General features: G+C 45.5%; 2 protein-coding genes across 2 annotated transcripts in view; one reads left to right on the forward strand and one right to left on the reverse strand.

Moving 5' to 3' along the window:
- CENPV (centromere protein V) overlaps positions 1 to 6,671 on the forward strand; it is a 34,532-nt gene extending 27,861 nt beyond the window's left edge. The window contains exon 5 of the mRNA XM_073565357.1: positions 6,422 to 6,671. Coding sequence (XP_073421458.1) covers positions 6,422 to 6,546 — 125 coding nt within the window. The 3' untranslated portion in view covers positions 6,547 to 6,671. The remainder of the gene's footprint in view (positions 1 to 6,421) is intronic.
- A 2,526-nt stretch (positions 6,672 to 9,197) lies between these two features.
- PIGL (phosphatidylinositol glycan anchor biosynthesis class L) overlaps positions 9,198 to 13,946 on the reverse strand; it is a 183,318-nt gene continuing 178,569 nt past the window's right edge. The window contains exon 7 of the mRNA XM_073565356.1: positions 9,198 to 9,603. Coding sequence (XP_073421457.1) covers positions 9,478 to 9,603 — 126 coding nt within the window. The 3' untranslated portion in view covers positions 9,198 to 9,477. The remainder of the gene's footprint in view (positions 9,604 to 13,946) is intronic.

The following is a 13,946-nucleotide window of genomic DNA, read 5'->3' on the forward strand; positions in this document are numbered from 1 at the left end:
GTGGTGGAACTTGCACTATTGCTGACTGACTAAATACTTTTTTTTCCCCACTGTGTATATATATATATATATATATATATATATATATACATACATACACACACACACGTACATATACACCTGGTTCCAGATTATTATGCAAATTGGTTTTAAGTGTCATAGCGTTTTGTTTTTTTTTTTTTCAATGAAACCCATTGATGGTATTGTGTCTCAAGGTTCTTTGGATCACTGAAATCAATCTCAGATACCTGTGATAATTAGTTTGCCATGTGAGCCCAATAAAAGGAAAACTGGATGTTCCACACTATTAAGCAGGCCAGAGTTTTCAAGTAACATGGGAGGAAAAAGGATTTCTCTGCTGCTGAAAAGCATCAAATAGTGCAATGCCTTGGTCAAGGGATGAAAACATAAGATATTTCCCGAAAACTTAAGTGTGATCATCGTACTGGTAAGAGCTTTGTGGCCGATTCTGAGCACAGATGTGTTCGTGCTGATAAAGGCAGAATGAGGAAGGTTTCTGCCAGGCAAGTTCATCGGATTAAGAGAGCAGCTGCTAAACAGCCATTACAAACCAGCAAACAGATCATTGAAGCTGCTGGTGCCTCTGGAGTCCCTCGAATCTCAAGGTGTAGGATCCTTCAAAGGCTTGCTGTGGTGCATAAACCTACTATTCGGCCACCCCTAAACAGTGCTCACAAGCAGAAACGGTTGCAGTGGGCCCAAACATACAGGGTGGACAAAAGTATTGGCACTGTTCGAAAAATCATGTGATGCTTCTCTAATTTGTGTAATTAACAGCACCTGTAACTTACCTGTGGCACCTAACAGGTGTTGGCAATAACTAAATCACACTTGCAGCCAGTTGACATGGATTAAAGTTGACTCAACCTCTGTCCTGTGTCCTTGTGTGTACCACATTGAGCATGGAGAAAAGAAAGAAGACCAAAGAACTGTCTGAGGACTTGAGAAACCAAATTGTGAGGAAGCATGAACAGTCTCAAGGCTACAAGTCCATCTCCAAAGACCTGAATGTTCCTGTGTCTACCGTGCGCAGTGTCATCAAGAAGTTTAAAGCCCATGGCACTGTGGCTAACCTCCCTAGATGTGGACGGAAAAGAAAAATTGACAAGAGATTTCAACGCAAGATTGTGCGGATGTTGGATAAAGAACCACGACTAACATCCAAACAAGTTCAAGCTGCCCTGCAGTCCGAGGGTACAACAGTGTCAACCCGTTCTATCCGTCGGCGTCTGAATGAAAAGGGACTGTATGGTAGGAGACCCAGAAAGACCCCACTTCTTACCCCGAGACATAAAAAAGCCAGGCTGGAGTTTGCCAAAACTTACCTGAAAAAGCCTAAAACGTTTTGGAAGAATGTTCTCTGGTCAGATGAGACAAAAGTAGAGCTTTTTGGGCAAAGGCATCAACATAGAGTTTACAGGAGAAAAAAAGAGGCATTCAAAGAAAAAAACACGGTTCCTACAGTCAAACATGGCGGTGGTTCCCTGATGTTTTGGGGTTGCTTTGCTGCCTCTGGCACTGGACTGCTTGACCGTGTGCATGGCATAATGAAGTCTGAAGACTACCAACAAATTTTGCAGCATAATGTAGGGCCCAGTGTGAGAAAGCTGGGTCTCCCTCAGAGGTCATGGGTCTTCCAGCAGGACAATGACCCAAAACACACTTCAAAAAGCACTAGAAAATGGTTTGAGAGAAAGCACTGGAGACTTCTAAGGTGGCCAGCAATGAGTCCAGACCTGAATCCCATAGAACACCTGTGGAGAGATCTAAAAATGGCAGTTTGGAGAAGGCACCCTTCTAATATCAGGGACCTGGAGCAGTTTGCCAAAGAAGAATGGTCTAAAATTCCAGCAGAGCATTGTAAGAAACTCATTGATGGTTACCGGAAGCGGTTGGTCGCAGTTATTTTGGCTAAAGGTTGTGCAACCAAGTATTAGGCTGAGGGTGCCAATACTTTTGTCTGGCCCATTTTGGAGTTTTGTGTGAAATGATCAATGTTTTGCTTTTTGCTTCATTCTCTTTTGTGTTTTTTCATTTAAGACAAATTAAATGAAGATAATAATACCAAAGAATTTGTGTTTGCAATCATTTTCAGGAAGAAACTGAGTATTATCGGAAAAAATTACAGGGGTGTCAATACTTTTGGCCACAACTGTACATGAAGACTAATTTTCAAACAGTCTTGTTTACTGATGAGTGTTGAGCAACCCTGGTTCAGATGGATGGAGTAGTGGATGGTTGGTGGATGGCCACCATGTCCCAACAAGGCTGCGACGTCAGTATGGAGATGGAGGAGTCATGTTTTGGGCCGGAATTGTGACGTCCGTCTGGTGCGAGTCTGAGCTGCAAGTAAGCACCCCGAGACCCTTTACCCCTATACAGGGATCTGGAATTACAGCGGAGCCCAAGAGGTAGCTGCCTATGAGAGCAGTGGACCGGAGCAGGACGGTCGCCAGGGAGGGATTAATAAACGGGACCAAAAGCGTAGTCAGGAGTCCAAGTCACAACCGGGCGGGTAGCAGAGATACAAAATTGGCAGGCTGACGAAGGGTCGAAAATCCAGGCCAAGGTCAGAGTCAGAAAACCGGGAGAGCAGCAGAGGTACAAAATCGGCAGGCTGTAGAAGGGTCAGAAATCCAGGCAAAGGTCAGAGTCAAAAGTAGCAATTAAACACTAGATCACTGGGGAAACCAAGAATATATCTGGCGGCCTGCAGGACAGGCACCAAAGTATTTGAAGGATATGGCTATCCCTCACAGGCTCACAGCCTGATGACCTAATCTGGACCTCCCCCAGAACCAGGCCAGATGGCGATGCACCAACCCCTTCACCTCTGACAGAAGAGCGAAGCCTGCGCCCACCAGACGCCTGCGCAGGGGCCCCTTCTTTGTCACCACCATCACCCACAGGAGAAACACGGCGATGCCCAACGACAGAGGCATGCGTCAAAGGAGCGGGAGCACATGAGGACATAGCCCTCCTATCGCCAGCACCACCAGTCGAAGGAGTCCGGTGCCTCCCAGTGGCCGAGGCAGGAACACCAGCTCCCGAGTCCGACGGCGACGTGACAGTCCGGCGCCTCCCAGTGGCCGAGGCAGGAACACCAGCCCCCCGAGTCCGACGGTGATGTGACAGTCCGGCGCCTCCCGGTGGCTGAGGCAGGAACACCAGCCCCCAAGACCGACGTGACAGGAATCATGAGGAAACAGGTGGTAGGGCCCTTTAAGGTTCCTGAAGGTGTGAAAATGACCTCTGCAAAGTATATAGAGTTTCTGACTGACAACTTTCTTCCATGGTATAAAAAGCAGAAATGTGCCTTCAGGAGCAAAATCATCTTCATGCATGACACTGCACCATCTCATGCTGCAAAGAATACCTCTGAGTCATTGGCTGCTATGGGCACAAAAGGAGATAAACTCATGGTGTGGCCATCATCTTCCCCTGACCTCAACCCTATAGAAAACGTTGGGAGTATCATCAAGCAAAAGATCTATGAGGGTGGGAGGCAGCTCTGGGAGGCTATTCTGACTTCATGCAAAGAAATACAAGCAGAAACTCTCCAAAAACTCACAACTTCAATGGATGCAAGAATTGTGAAGGTGATATCAAAGAAGGGGTTCCTATGTTAACATGTAACTTGGCCTGTTAGGATGTTTTGGCGTTAAATACCGTATATACTCGAGTATAAGTCGATCCGAGTATAAGTCGACCCCCCTAATTTTGCCACAAAAAACTTGGAAAACTTATTGACTCGAGTATAAGTCTAGGGTGGGAAATGCTCCATAGATTATTCCCCCATATGCTGCTCCCATAAGAAGCTCCATAGATTGTTCCCTCATATGCTGCCCCCCCATAAGAAGCTCCATATATTGTTCCCTCATATGCTGCCCCCATAAGAATCTCCATATTGTTCCCCCATATACTGCCCCCACAAGAAGCTCCATATTGTTCCCCCATATGCTGCCCCCCATAAGAAGCTCCATATTGTTCCCCCATATACTGCCCCCACAAGAAGCTCCATATTGTTCCCCCATATGCTGCCCCCATAAGAAGCTCCTTAGATTATTCCCCCATGTGCCGCCGCTGCTGCTGCTGCATGTAAAAATAAAAAAAATGACTTACTCACCTCTCTGTCGCTGGGTGTCAGATTCTCACCTGTCCTGCGTCCATGGCTGCTCACCGCTATCTGCACGTCATCAGTCAGTGACGTTCAGACTGCAGGGGGCGCGGCGCGCACTAACCACGTCACCGCACCCTCTGCTGTCTGAAGTCACTGACCGATGACAGACAGCAGCAAGCAGCCATGGACGCAGGACAGGTGAGTATCGCTATACTTACCCGTCCTGACGCTGTCGCTTGAGTCCCCAGCTTCTCCGCGCTCTCTCTTCCTGCATTCAGCGGTCAGGTGGTACCGCTCATTAATATGCGCATATTCATGAGTTTTAATGAGCGGCACCACGTGACCGCTGAAGGCAGGAAGAGAGAGCACGGGGAGAAGCTGGGGGCTCAAGACACAGCGTCAGGACGGGTAAGTATGACCTGACACATCCGCCCCCTCCGACCCCTTTGTATATGACTCGAATATAAGTCGAGAGGGGGACTTTCAGCCCAATTTTTTGGGCTGAAAATCTCGACTTATATTCGAGTATATACGGTAGCTTTTTTTGTTCAGTGAATGTGACCTCCTAATGCTGCAAATTCCACAAATGAGCATTTTCAGTTCTTTAAAACAAATCAAATGTTTAGAAATTCTACTGTGCCTAATAATTTGGAACAGTGCATTTTGAGTTTTTATTCATTTTGGAGATTATACTGTTATCATTGGGAGGTTTCTTCAATAAAATTCGATGTAGACAGTGATGTCACAGCACATGCACACTGATCTGTAATATTGTAGATCACACAGTGCAAACAGGCTACCATTGTTCTGGCAATACGAGCCCTATTTACAGAGGATGATGCAACGTCAAGAACAGCACAAAAGATCATTTCACCTGACGAACAAGCATTTTGCTTGTTATTTTGGTAATCAACAGCATGTTTACTGCAAGATTACTGTGAAATAAGTGTTCTTAACGACGCTTGTTCACAATAATCTTGCAGTGTAAATGGACCTTTAGACTGGTTTTAGACATTAGCTAGCTGACCGTTGAACACTTGTTCGGCTGATAGCTTTTTTCCTGACTTATCATTAGACTTTCATACTAGGCTGAATGTGTTTGCCTTCTCAGTAGGAGAGTAAAGGCCCCGTCACACACAGCGAGATCGCTAGCGAGATCGCTGATTTTGTGACGCCACAGCGATATCGCTGTGTGTGACAGGCATCAGCGACCGGGCCCCCTGCCGGGAATCGCTGATCGTGCTCGAATGTCCTGGGCCGTTTTTTGTTAGTTGGTCTCCCGCTGGCCAGCACGCATCGATGCATGTGACAGCGAGAGACCAGCGATCAGCGACGCAGGGAGCTGGTATCCAAGGTAAACAGCGGTTCTCTAAGAGCCGCGCTGCTCTTAGAAACCCGCTGTTTACCTTGGATACCAGCTTACTCGTTGGTCCTGATCGCTGGTGAGTCTGAAAATGATATTTAAGGGAATCTGTCAGTGGGTTTTTGCTATGTAAACTCAGATCACCATAATTTAAGAGCAGAGCCTGATTCTAGTGATGTGTCTTCCTGTTTTCAATACAATCAGTGTTTTATCAGCAAGAGGTAATCATTTCAGGACAACTGACCTTATGTCTACTAGTCCAACCACTCTCCCAGCACTGATTAGCAGCCCTGTCACTACACAACGTACAGAAAGCTGTGGTGTGCTTACACACAGCTCAACGACTGAGCTCTGCAAGATCTACAGCAGAGAAAACTGTGATTCTATCACAATGGCTGAACCCAGTAAACTAAGTGACACATCGCTGGAATTGGGCTCTCAGCCCCTACATCATGCTCCTGTCAGATTACATAGCAAAAACCTGCTGACAGATTCCCTTTAACCATGATGTAACAGTGTAAAAGAAAGTGTACTGCAGAAGTAATACAAACACAGCAGTATTAATGTAGAGAAATAATGCAATAAACCACAAAATATTGTCAGGGCACCTTGGTGATCACAGTACGACCCCATTGACCTGCACTATTCTGCGATGTAGCAGAGGGATACAGTGATCTTTGGCCACACAGCCTTTGTTGCAGCCACAAGTTGCCGCATAGACAAAGCTATATAAAGACACGGGTGACTTATGTTGTACTGTGTAGAATTCCTCTGTATTAATAGATGATGTTGAGACTTACCTTAGAGGGAATTCCATGTATTAGACAATAGTACAGACTCATTTCTATAGGAATCAATCTTCACAACTGGGTCTGGTGGAATGATAATATATAATGTATTGTGTTTGTCATTTTCAGGCATTGCTTCCCACTGCCTCGATGAAGGGACCGTGCGCAGTGTCCACTTGGAGCAGATAAATGGGAAAGAATGGGAGAAAGCTATGAAAGAGCACAAGACCATCCGCAACATGTCAAAGTCCTGAGAGCGTCCAGACACTTGTTTTAATTCTTAGTCATTTATAGGTTTCTGTCCATTTCTAGTTTTATACATTTCTGCCATTGTGGCCTGTCTTCAGTTTAGTGAATTAAATCTTTTCTATACAGTCAATGATATTTCTTCTGTGATATTTTTAAAGCCTATCCATCAATGTAGAAAAATCAGGCAGAAGAGAGGCAAAGTGCCAGCTGTGCTGTGCGACTGATGCCAGCGGTATGCACCAACTTTATAGGCACCATGGTCTAATTAATAAAACGTACACTTACCAATTAATCCCTCTCTGTTCCCCTCCTAGCACCTTCTATGTCCCCCAATGGCCTCTGTGGTCCCTCTTTCCGCGGGGACCGATGTTGCTCACTACTTTGGCCAGTTGTTAGCCAGAATAGCAGCCACAGAGACCAGCAGGGACCAGGGAAACGCTACGAGAAGAGCAGGGAAAATATGCTTTTTAGGATTTTATTAGAGCAGTCCACATGGTTTTTGGGGCAATGCTACAGATCCCTGTGAATGGCCATAGTGGATGGTCAGAAGTGCTGCTGTGAAGGGAAGAGTTATAGAAGACCACACTGCTATACAAAGCCTATGGCACCTGCATTTTCAGGGTCATTGCAGGGTTCAAAGCTTGGACTACGACTAAGCATAACTTATGGAACGGTCTATCAATATGTCATTACATTTTTACATGGCAATATCCCAAAAATAAGATTTTTTTTCAAGTAATATGCCATTGTAACAGAAGTCTGGAATGGGAAGAAGTATTAGTCTTGATACTGGTTAAATATTAATGGTCTCTCCTTTGGCTTAGTCAGGGGTGGGGAATATTTTTTCTGCCAAGGGCCATTTGGATATTTAAACCATCCCTCGGGGGCCGTACAAATTGGACACTAATTCCGCCCACAAAGTACGTCCTGACGCTGGCACTGAAGTCAGGACATAATTTTTCATTGCGCGCTCCTCAGCGTTCAGCAATGAACAGTGCGTGTGTGTGCTCACAGAGCAAGAAGAAATTAATAAGCCGGCGGCCGTCAAAATAAAGCTGCCGGTCCAGCACTGTGGTTGGCGGGAATCTGCCCAAGGGCCCGATAAAAGGTCATCGAGGGCCGTAATGGGCCCACGATGCCTGAGGTTCCTCACCCCTGCACTAGGTCATCAATATCAAATTAAATATCAGTCCAACAGCTCAGCTCCGATCCAATTTAATAGGAACTAATCTGCATATCCAAGCAGAGGCTCTACACAGTTCCAACTTTGTGCATCCAACCGCTGGCATGGGAGCTGCTAGGATCTGATTGTCCATGGTTTTGGACCCCCACAATTTGACATCGATGATCTAACCTATGTAAAAGCCATTATTGTCTCAGTTGTGAACAACCCCTTTAAATAAAATCCGAGTTAGGATGAAAAAAATTTAAAAAGGTTAAGAAATATACGGAAAACTGTTATAAAACAGCTGAAAAAGTAACAACTCATCTTGTATGTCACAGCAATTCAGAATAACATCCATGAACCATCAGTTACCGTCTGGGTCACAGAACATCGCTGCAGAGTATAAAGCGGACTGCCCAGGCGTTCAGAGTCTAAAAGGTCACAGTATGGTATACCGGCTGTGGGAGCGGGAGCCGGCTGTCAGACACAGTCAGACTTCCCATAGAGAAGGCAGAGAGGGTTATTACCGTCTCTGCCTTCCTGATCACTGTATACACAGCACTGAACAAGGTTTTTTTATGACGTTACGCAGGGCGCAACGTGTGAAATATAAAAATAAAAAAAAAATTAAAGCTGCTACCAAACCCTCCTAAAGAAAAAAAAAAAAAGTGTCCAGTATATAAAAATAATTGTTACGTAAAGGTGAACAAGCATAAAAATATATTTTACTTTTCATAAAAAAATTAAAAAAAAAAAATGGAAAAAAAGACAAGTATTTAATTTTATTTTCTCATTGGTTTTGCCTGAAATTGACAAAAAATAGAGTGTGAAAATAAGATAAAAAATTAAGCCCCATGAACAGTATTTAGAAAAAAAAGGCAAAAGATATTTGAATATCCAAACAGAGACATTTTTTGCAGCTCTTTTAACCCATGTATGAAATAAACCCTAAACTGGTACTGGCCACAATCAGTTGTAAGTGACCCGGTATTGAACTGGTTAAAACTATTCAGAGATCTGTTCTAACTTCTGTGCCAGTAGGGATATCATTTATGCCAGATAATGGAAGTCTAGATTGCTGTCTCTACAGGAAAGAATGGCAGACAGATTACACCAACACAATAGAAGAAGCAAATGCCGAAGAAAAGTTATACAATGTGCAAATAGTAACTGGAGAGAAAAGGTCACAAGCGGCTCCTTCCCCCACACTGCGGGCGTACGAGTGGCCTTATACAATCGATAACATATCTCATCCCTAGGACCACCACTTTTTCATATTATAGGTAAAAAAAAAAAATAAACATTGATCATCATCATCTCTCCGCTGTTGGAAACAATTCTAAACTGGACACAGACATAAGAGAAGAACCAGATTGAAAATTGTTCAGTGCAGAGATGTCGGCCTATTACCGCACACTCACATTAACCTGTAGGGATGGGAGAGTGAAAGACATTTCTTCGTCACCTAAAGCAATGGAAAGAAATACAGGATTGCCCCAAAATAGCATTTTTTTTAATTGTCATCTGATGACAATACAGTAAAAGTATTGCCAAACCTTGAATTTATACCCTCTTACAAATCAAAACTTATGCACAGATTTAAAAAATAAAAATATATATATAATAAAAAAATATTGTTTAATAATGCCACCCACCAACCTCTAGTCCACTATTAAATTGACAGGTCATGTAACATCCTGGATGCCAGAATGTGGCTGCGTCACGCTGGGACGTCCGAAGCTTGGCCGACATGTGGAGAGCAGACAATGGCTCAGCTTTCCTTTTCGGCTGTCTTGTCTTGTAAGAAATTTAGCGAGTTAATCATCATGTAGCGCGAGAAGAACAGGTAGAGGTGGCGAAACCAAAGTAGTTGACTCTGATGTTGCAGCATTGCCTCCTGGATGAAAACCACACACAACATGAAGTTTGCATGAGAAATTGCTTTGTAATGTAATGCAATTGACCCAAATGAAACAATTAATGATGTAATCATCTGTCATGAGTGAAGTCAGACAATCAAAGATGTATAATTTTAGCTGTTAAGGGGTATTTCCATCTCCATGTCCTATCCCTATATGCAGTAGGTGTAATAATAATATTAGTAAATACCTTGAATTAGAAATGTAGTATAGTTCTTCTGATTAGCTATGTTGCTTACCCCATGTGCAGGGAATTGCAGAAACTTAGGTATCTATGTCTACAATCACTAACCGCTGTCACTATATGAGTGGTTGTATCCACAGATACTTAAGCTACTGCAATGCCTGGAAATGGTGTAAGCGACATAGCAAATCAGAAGAACTATACTACATTTGTAATTGGAGGCAATTTGCTAATATTCTTATTATTATTACACCTACTACATATTGGGATAGGATCCTGGAGATGTGAACACCCCTTTAACTGAATGTATAATATATAATTACACCCAATTCATTTAATAATATAACACATTCACATTTTCTTTACAGTTCAAATGACACTCCGGAAACTACATGTTCATTGTTATAACCTAAAGGGTTATTCTCAAGTTTGGGCGTTATCCCCTGTCCATTGGAGTGGTCGATCATGTGCACTGCTGCTCCATTCATTCTTATGGGCATGCTGCAGACCAGCCGAGTGCAGCGCTTAGCTATCTCTGATCATCCCATTACTGATTGTGGAAACTTACAAAAAGCACAGAATAAAGCCACAAGAAAAACGACTTGTAATAAATCCAACGAGTTTGGCAGTGCATATAATTACTGCGTGAGATGAGCAAATAGATTTAATTGCTCTCGTCTGGCGTCCAATTCACTCCCCAATGGTAGCCGTCTTCACTTCTGTTCCCTGCATACTGGGCCCAGCACCCTTTAGGCTCTGGCGGTCATTAGGCCATACAACATCATGATGTGCATCATGAGGCCTTGTATGTTTCTGGACGGCGAGGATGCCATGTATAGAAGTAAAGACAATGGGCATTCGACGTTGGACTAGGGCAGCACAAGTCCAATTGATTATTTCTAATAGTTACATATAACAGATTACAATCAAAGATACGTTTCAAGTTCAGCCATGGCATGGGAAAGATGAAAGCTTCCCGGCTTGCTGGTTGCAGTGTCTGGTGCACTCCTGAAGCTTGACAATCCAGACCGGCATGATGGCACTGCTGAACCGAACTGTGCCCTCTCCCAGGATACTAGCAGGAGCAACTTTGCCTCTGCAGCAGGAGAGAAGCACAAGCATAAAGCCCGCTGGACATCCTCTCCCTGCTCAAAAAAATGAACAATCCCTATAAAAGGTGTTGTAGACCAATTTAAATTTTACAAACTGGCCAATGTGTGGTTAAAAATAAGAATAAATACATAGTCACCCGTCCCCTACCGCTGCCTGGGTTCCCAGTTGGTCTCCTCTCTTTGCCAACGAGGTTAGCACAGGACTGTTATTGGCGATCAGTGGCTTCAATGGTGTAAAATGCACCGATTGTCTGCAGCGGTCAAAAGCCGACCCTTGCTGAAAGAGAGGAGATCGGCGTGGGATCTGGGCAATGGTACGGAATCAGATATGTGTTGCTTTTGTGCCACTGTAGGCCAGTGTCTAATGCAGAGCACTGACCCTTTAGTCTCATGACTTGTCAGTATTCATCCCACACTTTCTCTATGGCAGACAAATATAGAACAGTATTTGGCAGCTCTGACATGGCCATAGAGGCAGATCTCATCAATGGAAAGAAAAGCAGAGTTTGTCGTCATGCTTCTCGCTGCCATGTGACAGAATTAAATCAGATTTTTGCAGTTCATCCGTCATTATTTGTTTACTTGTTGTTTATTTATTTTACTCATTTTTATAGCGTCATTAATTCCACAGCGCTTTACATACATTATCGACACTGTCCCCATTGGGGCTAACAATCTAGATTCTCTATCACTATATCTTTGGAGTGTGGAAGGTGTGGTGTAGTGACCACTGTGTCCGCTAGGGGGCGCTGTGTGGATGTCCCAGGACGAGAGTATAAGCATTTCCAGTGTCCTGATAGGTGTAGGATACTGAATGACCATTATGTATCTCAAGGTGGGTGGCCTTCGGATGCAGGCTCGAGTATGGATCAGCAGAGGTACTGCTGATGTTTCCGTTACAATGTGTCAGGGAAGCCTGTGTGTGGCTGTGTGTAATAGGACCTTTAGTGATGTCATAGTCATGTGATCACCTGTGGGTGTGGTTATGGACCATATAAGGTACCCGAGGTCTGGTCACATGGGAGTGAATGCAGGGACCCGATTGGTCCATATGGAAGGTCTCAGAGATGTCTGTCTTTCTGACAGCACGTGTGGACGCTGTGTTTAATGGCTGCAAGTGCCTGAGAGTTCCCAGGGAGAGGGAATGAATGTCTGCAGCATATAGAAGCAGCCATGAGGTAAAACCCTGACAGAGGATATAATTGTGAGGCTGAAAAGCCTGCGTATTGGACAGTGAAGCTCTGTCATGGACACTATGCCGTTTATATGAACTTTATGTTGCTGGTCATGGTTTATGATGCCTGAATAAACCGCATGGACTGTTATTGCTTTATGGAAAACCCGTGCCAGATGTGATTTATTGGCTGCCAAGCGAGTGATCCCCTACTTAAATGACAGCGCTACCTCACATTTGGTGGAGAATGCGGGCAATGTTGTAGCCTTGTTACTGGGAGTAATGGAAGAGGACTGCAAAGTTTCGGTTTGCCAAGGGCAACGGGTTAAAAAGGCACATGGTGCAGTGAGACTGTGTATTGTGATAGGGTGCCTCTGCGGATAAGAGGTACCCGAGGACCTGTGTGGCCGACACAGGTAACGGACAGGTGTTCGTGTTGTACTGACCTGGGTCAGTGAGCAAGGTCCTGGAGGGTCAGTGTTGGGAGATTCTAGGAGAAGAGTCGCATCCCTGGAGCACGTGGTATGACCTTGGACCTGGTGAGGCATGAGTGTTGGGCAGTCTCAGGCGGAGACGGATGTCCTGAAGAGCACCCGCTAAGCCCCTGGACCTGGTGAGGCTGGTGTGTTGGGAAACCCTGGGAGGAGGGCCACTCCCTGAATAGCACCCGGTGCGCCCTGTGTGTTGGACGGTCTCAGGCGGAGACGGAACGTCCTGAATAGCACACAGACAGGACACGTGAGTTTTTTTGTGTGGTGTTTTTTTTCTTTTCTCAACTCAGCCTGCGGTGGCTCAGTGGGAGTCAAGAAGGTGACAAGCGGCTTGCTGTAACTCGGCGGGATTACAAAGGGGACAAGCGGCTTCCTGTAACTCGGCGGGGTTACGAAGGGGACACCAGCAGCTGTGTGTGAACGGCAGCCGGTGGTGTCGAAGATCGGCGACAGCAGGAGCTGTGGTGGTGCCAGCAAGGACTTGTGTAGTATCGTTAAAAGACATAAACTGTGTTGTGTGAACTGTGGCATAAGAAGTCCTGTAAAACGGACATGGGGAAATCCCGAAAGGGGGCGGTGGCCCAAACCGAGGTGGTAGCCCAAAAGGGGGTGGAGTCCCAAAAAGGGGCGGTGACCCGAAAAGGGGTGGAGTCTCCGGGGGAGGTGGTAACCCAAAAAGGGGTTTTCTCAACTCAGCCTGCGGTGGCTCAGTGGGAGTCAAGAAGGTGACAAGCGGCTTGCTGTAACTCGGCGGGTTTACAAAGGGGACAAGCGGCTTCCTGTAACTCGGCGGGGTTACGAAGGGGACACCAGCAGCTGTGTGTGAACGGCAGCCGGTGGTGTCGAAGATCGGCGACAGCAGGAGCTGTGGTGGTGCCAGCAAGGACTTGTGTGGTATCGTTAAAAGACATAAACTGTGTTGCGTGAACTGTGGCATAAGAAGTCCTGTAAAACGGACATGGGGAAATCCCGAAAGGGGGCGGTGGCCCAAACCGAGGTGGTAGCCCAAAAGGGGGTGGAGTCCCAAAAAGGGGCGGTGACCCGAAAAGGGGTGGAGTCCCCGGGGGAGGTGGTAACCCAAAAAGGGGTGGAGTCCCAAAAGGGGATAGTCGCCCAAAAGGGGGTGGAGTCCTGGGGAATGGGGGCGGAGCATCCTGATGTGGAAAAGCTGGTACAGATGAACTGTTGCCAGGAGCAAATGTCTTATGTCTGTCCTATCTGCCTGGTAAACTACCCAGCTGGCACGATGCCAAGGGGGTGTGGCCTCCAGATAGATAATGAAGATATGGTTGGTCTGGTCGACCCTGAGAGCCCGGTGACTCTAGTGCGGGTTGCTCCGGAGATACCTGGCAGAAAGGTG

Source organism: Dendrobates tinctorius, unplaced genomic scaffold (genome assembly GCF_039654945.1).
Source record: "Dendrobates tinctorius isolate UK_male_01 unplaced genomic scaffold, ASM3965494v1 ptg000016l, whole genome shotgun sequence".
Lineage (NCBI taxonomy): Eukaryota > Metazoa > Chordata > Amphibia > Anura > Dendrobatidae > Dendrobates > Dendrobates tinctorius.